This window comes from Gadus morhua, chromosome 22 (genome assembly GCF_902167405.1).
Source record: "Gadus morhua chromosome 22, gadMor3.0, whole genome shotgun sequence".
NCBI lineage: Eukaryota > Metazoa > Chordata > Actinopteri > Gadiformes > Gadidae > Gadus > Gadus morhua.
The window spans coordinates 12,327,673-12,338,892 of record NC_044069.1 but is presented as its reverse complement, the minus strand read 5'-3'; the positions used below and the strand labels follow the sequence as shown (position 1 = coordinate 12,338,892).

General features: G+C 45.7%; 1 protein-coding gene across 3 annotated transcripts; it reads right to left on the bottom strand.

The window, feature by feature from the left end:
* Nucleotides 1–104: 104 nt before the first annotated feature.
* Nucleotides 105–10,948, bottom strand: ak2 (adenylate kinase 2). Of its 3 annotated transcripts, XM_030346770.1 has the most exons (7): nucleotides 10,703–10,948; nucleotides 10,149–10,274; nucleotides 9,429–9,539; nucleotides 8,902–8,996; nucleotides 4,397–4,469; nucleotides 2,411–2,630; nucleotides 105–406 (listed from the first exon to the last, which is right to left on the bottom strand). In XM_030346770.1, the coding sequence occupies exons 1-7, from the start codon at nucleotides 10,799–10,801 to the stop codon at nucleotides 399–401; spliced, it is 732 nt and encodes a 243-aa protein (XP_030202630.1). In that variant the 5' UTR covers nucleotides 10,802–10,948; the 3' UTR covers nucleotides 105–398. The 3 variants fall into 3 exon arrangements, with proteins under 3 accessions (XP_030202630.1, XP_030202631.1, XP_030202629.1); XM_030346771.1 differs by lacking the exon at nucleotides 2,411–2,630; XM_030346769.1 differs by lacking the exon at nucleotides 105–406 and having other exon boundaries at nucleotides 2,370–2,630.
* Nucleotides 10,949–11,220: the final 272 nt, after the last annotated feature.

The window sequence follows — 11,220 nt, the reverse complement described above, 5'->3', positions numbered from 1 at the left end:
GAACCTAAATTACAGAAATATACAAGCGATGAAATTTGGTTCAACCAAAAAAAAAAAAAGTTAACCAAACGAAGTGGTAGAACAAATCAATTATTTGAAACCAATTGAGGAAAAACGGATTTATTACAGAGGTTGAATCAACAATTGGATTACATGATTTTGAGTATCTTGTCCTGAGTTGACAGACAACAATTATAGACAGCCATACGATAGCATGGTGGTAGAGTAGCACTTGGGTGAATATCAATCAACTCGACAGTAAAAAGGCTTTGTTGCATTGACACTGCTGGCCTCTGCTGCCTAGCTCCCCTCATAACATCCAACCATTGTACTGTGTCCACCCACCCATGCTTTTGTAGCCCCTCTTTTGCCAGGTTTGGAATGGAAAAGCGGACTCTTCACCCAGCTGTGGAGAAGGAAAGGGAGGTGGGGGCAGAGAGGGATGGAGAGAAAATTGGAAGATGTTTTCAATCACAGGGAATTTATAGTGCAGTAAAAACAACAATCAGCCAGATGGTGAACTGTAAATCAGTTCAGTCATGTCCATTTCTTGGGGATAGCCCGGGGCTAGCCGACTGAGGGGAGGGGAGTCGAGTCTGCTTGTGTATTAATAAAATCATAAAAACACAGTTAAGTGCAAGTACGCTGCTAGCATATATATCAGATCAAGGCTTATCCAGGTTTCGCTCGCTATTACAAGTACATTCAGCTACAGACTATTGAACATAAAATATACCAGTACACCAACTTTAACTTAACTTATACAAAAAGGAAAGCAGGCAGTAAAAACAAAAGTTTCCTTGGCCACCTCTACATCATGCTTACATCAAAACATTCAGCAGTCAAGAACAACCCCCAGAACCAAGGCAGTGCAAAGATTTCAACCAATAGACCGCCGCCGAAGGACAAGAGGGAGAAATCACTGAGAAACAGAAGAGGGAAACGCACATAGAACACAGCAGGGTTCGCCACAACAAAGACTTTTGGCCCGCATATCTTTGTCTTACATGTGGCCATTTTGTTTCAAGTCTGTGGGTCAACCAATCATGGATCTCCCTGGGTTTAATCACAAGTCCGGCACAACCAATAACAGAAGTGCATTCTGGGGTCCAAATCTCTAAAGAGTACCAAAGACCAACATTCTCGGAAGTCAGACCAGACCGTTTGCTATTGTCACATCCTGTTCAGCGGAGAGAACGCCCAATAGTTTAATTCAGTCACAAAGAGTGCATGTCTACCAACTGTAATGGTAACCTGGTGTAAGGGCAGCAACATGGGACTTCTGTCAATCAATAGTATTCCAGCAGGTTAAACCGACCTTAAAACAATAACATATATATAAATAGATAAATTATTCTCTAGGGTAACCCTATTGTTTTACTAGAACATATTTAAAGAAACACCTCCCAAAGCAGAAACCTATTTTAGATAATCTAGCTCAAGATAGGTGTCCTTGAACAAACAAAAAAAAAAAAACACTTGCAAATAGTGCGTGGAACCAGCCTGTGCTGCCCAGGAGAACATGACCTCACTGTGCTGGAAACTAACACCAAGGGTGTTGTCTAACTACTTCACAGCAATGCAGCAGTAACTCTCTTAAGCACACAGCGCCAAGCTGAAGTGTGTACAATCATAATCGTAAAACGCTATCATTAGCCCATAACTATGCCAAAAGAACCATCAGGTAGTATCGGCAAAATATGATGTCCAAAGGTTAGTTCACACAGTCTGAGGGAGTGAAGACGTGGTTGGGGAAGGAAAAACACACTGGATCAGGAGTCATGTGCCCCACATTGACGTAGTGTGACAGAAGACAGAGGACAGCTAAATGCCAATTAGATGGAGAAAAACCAAAAGATCAGATTACGTTGGATAGCGATAAAACGGAGGAAGGAGAGTAAAAGGAAATAGGAGAAAAGAGGGATAACAAAAAACCACAGGATAATAAGAGCTTGGAGCAAGCTGTGTCAAGTGAATAATATTTGATCCTTATTCTCGTCTATTCTGGCCACTAACAAGAGTGGGCAGATGGCCACAAAGAGTTTAATGTAATCGTCAAGATTTCAGCCAAAATGAGGTGTTTATATCAAAGGCTGCAATGTTAAGGGGTAGAAGGACTGCAGCACACTTGACGCAAATATACCAAAAGAGGACATAAGAGTATCTGTCCAACTCTACCAGAATATTGAGGAGCAGTGCCTCGGTCACGCCCCATAATCCGAAATGAATGAGGACACATCCATTGCTCAATGATTACCCTGCGGTCCACTAGGTGCCTCAGGTGCCCACGTAACCTTGAAACCCGAGACACAAAAGGGAGGAGAGAGAAAGGAGTGTGGTGTGCCATGAACGTGAGGAGGAGGAAGAGGAGGAGATGGGGCTCTTTAGACGAAGAACACGTGGTCTTTACAGGCGGAGGCGCGGACGGGGGCTTCCGTGGCGGCGGAGAAGGCGGCGAGGATGGAGGCGAAGACCACGCTGGGGCTCTTGGCGGCGTCCACGGCGGTGTGCAGGCCACGGGCGCTGTAGTAGTTGACGAGCGGCACAGTCTGGCGGTGGTAGGACTCCAGGCGCGAGTGCAGTGCCTTCTCGTTGTCGTCGCTGCGCTTCATCAGGGGCTCGCCGGTGACCTGGGAGACGGGGAGCAGCGGCGTTACCGTGTGAGAGACGTCGTGGCGGGTTGGACATGACGATGACGAGGGAACGTGAAGGAGGGAGAGAGAATGGATGAACAGTGTTGTGACGGAAAGAAGGGATGAAACTACAGAGAATGGAGAAGGAGAATACAATCTTCCGCCTTCAAATGCAATGCAGCACCGTGTGTGCCTCGACAGAGGGTTTTGTTTGCAGTCTGTACAAATAAAACTCGACACCACTAGCGAGCCCGTCTTGGTCGAGGCATTGGGTTCCTCGATGCATTAGTGAAGGCCCAATGCTGGAAAATGAGCGGGATGTAAAGCGGGCAGGGTTTTTGGACGTCTGAGAGTCAAAAGACAGCAATATCCACCAGTACAATCGACAGAGGAGGACATGCAGTGATGATGACGCATGAAAAATAAGTAATTCACTGCATGTTAAACCACAATTCCATTCCGTATTAAAAAAGAAAGGAGAAGTGACACAACTCTTCGCAAATTTTCATCATTGTGTCATTAAAACCGTTACACATTATTGGGAAAGATGCGTGGACACGTTATCGGGAAAGAGGGGTGGACGTCTTCACTCGTCTTCACACACAAGTGGAGCTCCTCATAACCTGCATGACCAGTATAGTACTTGCCTTAGTAACTCTCCGCTGGACAATAAACAAGGCACGTATTAAAATGGAAGACCAAGCCTATAACACCTTGTGAAAACATTATATCCCCAACGAAAGTCTCATTGAGGGCGCACTCACACCGGGCCATCTGCACCGTGCCAAAGTCCGATTGACACCTGTACCTTACTCCAGTACGATTGCCCCCCCCCCCCCCCCTCTGCTGTGCCGCTGGCCTGTGCTCACACTAGGCAATCTCAACTGGGCCCGAGTACGGTTGCCTCTTGTACATACGTCATCACGTCGTAATACGTCATCACCAAGCTTCCGCTGCTTTGTAGAACAACAATGGAGAACACAATTGACACTTTACTGACTTTGTTGCTTATTTTGAGCCGTTCTGTTCAGATACAGCCCTCTCTCACTGAGCGTTTTTACACTGCCAAATAAGCTGTTTAATGCAATCCTTTTTCCACGGCAAGGTCTGCGCGTTTACACTCGCAGAGGTAAATTGCCTGCTCGAGCTAGAACCCCGATTTACCCTCCCAGACCGTGCACACATTGGCGGTTTATTGGGTTTCATTCTGTTGTAAATGCGACTGCTCCGGGGTTCCAGGGGGGGGACTTGGGTAGAGGTGTTGCTGCGCTGTCTCCACAGAGACAACACAGCGATATGATCATGAGCAGTTCTAACTGAAGAGAAAGTGAAATCCGCGAGCTGCTGATCATGTGAGAGAAGATGATGCAGTCGCATTAAACAAATGCGACATCCAGCTCAGGTTGCGTAGCCCTGCGTGTGCACGTTTCGGCTCATTAGCATCTGTACCGTGGCCTGAGCACACATCTCCCAAGTGTGCTCAGGCCACGGAATTAAACTGTACCTGAGTAGGGTTGGCGTGCTCACACTAGCCAAACGATCAAGACTTTAGGGACGCAGAGGTGTCAAACTGACTTTGGGAAGGTGCAGATGGCCTAGTGTGAATGCGCCCAGGATGCTGGAACCAGGTGGGAAGGGTTCTCTTGCACTTCTCAAATTGCAGAGAAAGGTTTTTAAATCCCCATGGTTCAGGGCATTTCATTACTGAGTGAGAAGCGAGAACGTCACTCCCATTGTTGCGGTGAGGTAGGAGGCTGACTTACATCATCCTTCATGGTCTCTTTAGGGGGGTTGAACTCCTCGTGGTAGGAGCGGCCACTTGGTTGATGAATCAGTCTGGGAAGATGAGGTCAAGAGAGAGGTCAAAAGTCAGACAACCACATGGAATGAAATACCTTCTGAATTGTGAAATAATGGCAGGTCTTTAGGGATCATAGTGTTTTCTATGTTAATAATCATTAAATAAATGATGATGACCACTGCATTATCATTATACCATTTGAATGTTATATAGGCATTTTCTTTATAACAAGCACAACCACCAAAAGTCCAGGAGCAGATCCCCCGGAGTGGACTCACGCCGGGGGCTCCGCGGGCAGCCCGACCGCGGGCTTTGCAGCCCGGCCATATGTTCCATGTTCAAGGGACTCCAGTTTGAAGATAAGCTTTAATCCCCTTCCAAGTTATGCAATAGTTGGTTTTAAAAATGCTTATTAGCCTCGAGAATGGTGGATCAATGTCATGTTTTTATTTTATAAACCAGTGTATTTCTTTTAAATTTATTTTGGTAGAAATATCTATCCATCAATATATCAGTTATTATCAGGCATGCAAACTGGCTCGGGGTGAAAAAGGTGAGAATGATGCGTGAGCTGAGAAAAACACAGACCCACTATAGGGTTCCAGGTTTATACTCCGGGGAGTTTTCTTTTACATTTTTTAATGTATTAGGGTTAGTCACAAGCTAATAAAAAATTACAGGACTGCGCACAATTACGAACAAAGCATTAATTTATTATGTGCAAGGGCAGCCCCAATAGGTACATAATTTATTACAAAATTAAGAAAGAATATTGAGAAGAATAAAAAGAGGTGGGAGGACAGGGCAATAGGAGTATGCCATTATTTATTTTTCTTCTTGGTCTGGACCAGTGTCTCAAGGGCCCGCTTTCGAGCGACTTCTCTCGGCTATATCGACTAGTATGTATCAACACAACTGGTGACCCGCTGAAAAATTCTCTTTTGGCGCGTTTCAACCGGAGGGTGCGTTCGGTTCGGTTCGCAAAGTTGCGGCACGGTTCGCGTTTCCACCGCCAAAAGTGGGCGTGACATGGGGATAAAAACAAACCGCGAGGTATTATTCTGGACAATGGACGTGTCGCGTAAAACGTTAGCTTGGGCGAACAAGGAGGTGGAGCATGGACCTATTAAAGAAGACAATACTTTATTAAAGCATGCAATTATGATGTAGAACAAAATAAAAAGAAAACCAAGGTGCTTGCATGATATTGAAGCCTACACCGATCGTTACTTAAAGGTTGTATAGGTGATTTGCTTTTTTGGCCATTTTTGCAAAATTACTTGAAATCCTTATCATAACCCGCTTACAGCCACTGAGTTAGAAGTACTGACATGAAAATTAAACAAGTCAATCATCTGTGGAACGGGCAGGGCTCGAAAAACTCCAGCCAATCATTTCCATTGCCACCGAGTTGCATTGGACAGTAAGTACGTCAATCAAACGGTCGTACTGCACTCCCCCTCCCCCGCGCCCCGCGCGCGACCCCTTCGTGCAGTACTCGTGACCCAGAGCTCGTGACCCAGAGCAAGCTCCTGTTTGTTGTTATCCTGCGGTAGCTACTGGAACTAGTTAATCCACATTTGGACCTAGCAGTAGAAGACAATTTCCATGGCAGACAAGACGCCACCATCCCCACCACCACCACCACCACCAGCAAAGAGAAGGAAAACTCTTTTTCAGAGAGTAATTGATAATAAAAACGCTGAAAGAGAAAAACTGAAATCAAGAATAATCCTAGGCGCTGCTTTCGAACGTTGGCGGCAACTGAAGGACGAGAAGGGTCTAAAAACCGATGCTTGTGTGGCGGTTGACCTAGTTTCAAAGTTTATACCGTTTAAACTCGGTAATACCGGTGTGGAGACGAGTGTATTACTCGGTGTGAAAATGCCCACACCGCGGCAACCCTAGTGAAAACCAGGACTTCCAATACAATTATATGAAACAAACATACATTTTCTAAAAATAGTAATGATTTATGTGACCGTTTAATGTTTATAACATCTGGTCCAACCATTGCAGCGAGAACGTATTCTCAGCAGGGGGTGCAGGGAAAAAAAAAAACTCAGCCTGCACTAGACTCGCAACTCGTTACATTGATAAAAAAAGATGTATAGCAGCGCAGCTCAATTACACCAGTGCATGCGCGGACAGTTGAAAATCGATCGTTCACATCCAGCTGCTCACAGAACAAGTTTAGCGCACCACCGCTACCCTCACACTTTTTCATATAACCTTTTTTCAGCACTAGGTCATATGAGCATTAAATAAATGCTGCGTCTCAAAATGCCTTGGACAGCAGCGAGGATGACTCGCTTTGCCACGGGCCGAAACAGTTCGGAGCGACCACAGCCAGAGCGAACACAGCGGGGCAGAGGAGTGTCAGGAATAGTCTTTGGTGTACACATCAGTACGGCCTATTTGCACTACTGTTTAGTGGCAATGCAGTGTTTTATTCGATGCCTTTTTATTTTCGTATATTATTTCAATGAATACAATTTATTTATTCATAAAAAACGGATCTGGTCTTCAAATCTTTTTTCCAAATATAGGTCGTCTTACAATGGGGTTTGTGTTTATATTCGGACCAATACGGTACAGCGGGCGCTCACATGACGTTAAGCATTTCCTGGTGCATAATGTGACGCTTCAGAACCTAAAATCCCGTTTCTCCCCGTTGACACGACAACACATAACCGGCGTTTTCAGAAATCTCCACTTTGGCCGGAGTTTTTAGAAATGATCGTTTTCTGTGATAAGACAGGGCCAGGGGGTGTTGCAGCACCCCCAGCACTCCTACTTCCCGCGGTACTGGGTGCAACTTACAGCTGAATGTAGTGCCATGTTGTTAAACGAAAACCTACGCTAGCCTGGCTCGCTCTCGCGCATCTCTGTTCGCGCTCGTGCATGATTGCGCGTCCAGGTACTTGGAATGGGTGGAGTCAGAGTCAGCGTTGAAGGAGAGGGGGTAGGACCATTTGAGTTGTGTATTTTCAAAATCTGCTGGCGTTTCGCAAATCACCTACCCAACCTTTAACTTGTGTGGTGCCTTATCATTTGTTTACCCTCGTGTTGCCATGGCAACGCGATTGCACTCTCATTGGCTGAATCGATGAGAACGTTTTAGATAATATAAGGTCGCGGGGAGACGAAGCTATGTTCGTTTGTATGTTTTATTTACGTGACCATTTTTATTATTTTTGTTTTCGGAATCAGTTCTCGTCGTTCACCTTCGGGATGTTTACGTAGCTGCCGCGGCGATCGACATCCGGCCTACCATGAGGGTACTGTCGGCGGTGGAAACGCTCGGTGGAAACGAGGCATTTAAAGGCTCCGCTGGGCTCACGCTTGGCCGTTTCAGATGGTAGGCGACTTTCCGCTCGCGCTGTCGGATGTCTGCGCGGCTTCGAACGCATGCGAGCGCATGCGTTCGACGAGCACGGAAGCGACAGTTCCACAGGAGTGCGCCCACTTGTCGTGCCGCCTGACAGAATGCTGCGCCTTCTCTCTGTCCGCTCGCCTCTCCATTGAGAATGTATTAGCAGGCGCTACAAGGACTCCATGGCTGGCCATCAGACCCCCCCCCCACCCCCCCCCCAAAATGTTTTCTCAACGGATCTCCACGAATCACACAAGTGGTCAATTTTGTCTTCAAAACGGCGAATTTCGCCGAAAGGTGACTAGTTTGCATGCCTGTATTATATATTGTACATAACATGTGGCCATATAACCTAGTTCTGCCATATAATTCCTTCTTATTTGTCATGTTTTCTTTCAGGAGATCATTGAGGCCGCTGCCATCACAGAGCCCGTCCCTCCACCTCAAGCAGCACTTCTGCATTGGAAGCCCTAAGCCCCCCCAACCCCCAGGAAGATAGAAAGATTAACCATCCACTGATGGTTTAAAACCGACCGAGTTATTAATAAAATGTGATGGTTGATGCCTTTTTGTAATGTGCAATATTAGTTCCATTATATCATTGGCTGACATTGGCTGTCCACTTCCCCCATAGTGTATTGCATTTTTAACTTGTCCTCTCCCGCCAATCCTAAACTCTCCACAAGGGTCACTCCCACTAACCTTTGTTACCTGTATATTCCCTACCCACAACGCAAACGTCTCCCTATAAGAATCTTGCTCACCCCTTGTCTTCCTGAATGTATCCTTGGTAACTTTGCTGCCCGTACTTTCCCATTATCGTGCTCCAATATTGAATAAAATATTGATTACATGCTGGCCGACATGTCCTAAAATAAGTTTCTCTTCATCATCAATCCATTAAACTGCTACGTCACCCATTACATAACTTTTGATCGGAAATGTGAGCAGTTTTAGGGTTGCCGTTAAAAGTGGACACTGAATTGATTAAGTGACTGACGAACGGCCCATGTGGGTCTATACTTGATGTGACTCCTACCTCCCACAGATCCGGCCCATGTTAGTGGGTTTATACTCGATGTGACTCCTACCTCCCACAGATCCGGCGCACCAGCAGGGAGTCGTCCACAGCAAACTCAATAACAGAGTCCAGCTGTTCGTGTCTCTGGTCCAACAGGTCATCCAGCTGTGGGATCACGTTCAGAAGACCGTAAGGCATGAGAACACACACACCATTAGGGATGTACCCATATACCAGTGCTCTGACTCGGGCCATACTATGCTCATGTACTCGTAAAACTTCTCAGATAATGAAATAAATCCCAGATTGAGAGAAAAGGGAAGTAAAATGATATGTTATATGCCATTCTCCCCAGAACACTATGCGAACACAGGTGTCGTTCTTTTCGTGTTACGTGTCACGGTTTACGGACACGTGGAGCTCTGCCCTATTTCCTAGAATTCTAAACCCAAAATGCATTTTGTAAAATCTCACAATATCGGTGGTATTAGATATTAAACAAAACAGCAATATCGGGCCTAATCCTTTAGGTTAGCTTTGCTAGACTGTTCGATCCAAAGGAAGGTGGAATGTCAATGACCAAACAAAATCACTCACCATCTCTGCTTGTTTGACAGTGCGGGGGAAACCATCCAATAGGAAGCCCTTCTTACAGGGGGGCGTGTCCAGGTTCTTTTCAATGAGTTCCACCACCATCTCGTCACTCACCTGAAATGGTGGGCAGTGATGGACTGCTATTACTACTAACTAATAACCAGAAGAGACGTTTTCAGCAATCATAATAAAGTGTATACTAGCCACTAGCAAGTGAGAGGACAAATGCACTAACCAATGTTGCACCTCTACAGACAGCTTGGGTCATTCTCTTTTATCTTTTTAATCGCCTTTGGTTTCACAAAAATGTTAGTCTTGCATGAGAAACTTCCTGTCCAGAAGTGTGAAAAGTTGAATTTTTCAACGTTTTCTGAAGTGGGTTATCCCTTTAGACTATTGCCCATGGCATTAAGGATACGAAGAGGATGACCCAATCTATTACAGAGGTTCAATACAGACTTGTATTATAATATACGGGGCTCTCCACAGAGTGCATCACGATGAAGAGGTTCCGTAATGCGGCCTCTTGGACCTCGCTTGCGGCTAGGTTTCTTCACTGGAACCCAAATGATCTTATAGTATAGCTTGTCTACTAGCTTGCCAAGACAGGCATTTGTTTATTGCCTTTTATTTTGTTTATTTTTCGCCCATTTGCTATGAAGAACCGTAGTGACACCTAGCTGACTCACCCATGACACAAAGGTCGTGAATAGTAAACCTTACCAGTTTGCCAGAATCCATGGTTTGCTTGAGCTTTTTGCCGAGCTCGGTACCTGATGCAACCATGGCTCTCAGCATGTCCCCAGTGGCCAGGTGACACACGCAGTACTGCTCCGCCAGACGAGGGGCCTGGGAGTAGTAGGAGGAGGAGGGAGTGGTGAGAGGGTTCAAATATTTAGCTGTCAACGGTACGTGGGACAGGATACAAAGAACCACTTGTGATTCAGGGAACACTCGTTACTGGACAAAACATGTTATTTAAGAGGAAACATTGTGGAGTATACAGTTGATATATATAGCCGGATCAGAAAGTCGTTGCAAACATTGTACTAAAAACCAAGTTACGTTAGAAACACTTTCTGGACTTCTCGCACAGAAGGTTGAATTGCCACGCTTCAACATGTTATATGCAACAAGGTTATATGCAAGTTATAACTTGAAAGGTATGTTGACTTTCGGGAACAACAGGTAGTGCTGCAGCTGTAATGCCAACTAGTGAGCGCCCACTGTCAGCCATGCCGCACCACTCAGCTAGCTGCTTAGGGTCCGTCTCTTACCTGAGTGCCTTTCCCAGCCCCGGGAGGGCCGAGCAGGATGGCCCGGATACCCTCCTGCATGTCAGCCACCACCTCTTTTAACTGTGTCACGGGAGCCATGTCTACCGTTTGGGATCAGGACAGAATGTTAATTGCCCTTGTCGTTGTTTCTCTCTGTCAACTCGGGCAACTCCGAGGGAAAGGAAGGACCACACCGAGCCCCTAATCTTGTTCTGGTTTTATTGGCGGGTCATAGTTCCATATGAATGTTGTGTAGCGCCACCTTCTGGACCGGAGGTTGAAATAGTATCACCTAAAGGTGCAACGTCTGTCTCTTTCTAACCTATACGTTTGGATATTAACATGCTCAATGGTTTCACTCAACACACTTATCTGAAATGCTTTCCTATTAAAGACAGCAGCATAACGTTTTCTTTAATTCCTTTTCTTTGGGATGTTATGTATCCAGTCAGATTGCTAGAGGTTTTTATTTTGTATTTTTAAGTCAGACCCATCCAATGAAACCCACCTGGCAGACT

Excerpts from the sequence above, each read along its gene's own strand:
- ak2 (XM_030346769.1), bottom strand. The coding sequence starts at position 10,801 with ATGGCTCCCGTGACACAGTTAAAAGAGGTGGTGGCTGACATGCAGGAG. Across the intron at positions 10,275-10,702 it reads GGGCTGGGAAAGGCACTCAG|GCCCCTCGTCTGGCGGAGCA; the intron begins GTAAGAGACGGA and ends TACTACTCCCAG. Across the intron at positions 4,470-8,901 it reads GTGCGCCGGATCTGTGGGAG|ACTGATTCATCAACCAAGTG; the intron begins GTAGGAGTCACA and ends TCATCTTCCCAG.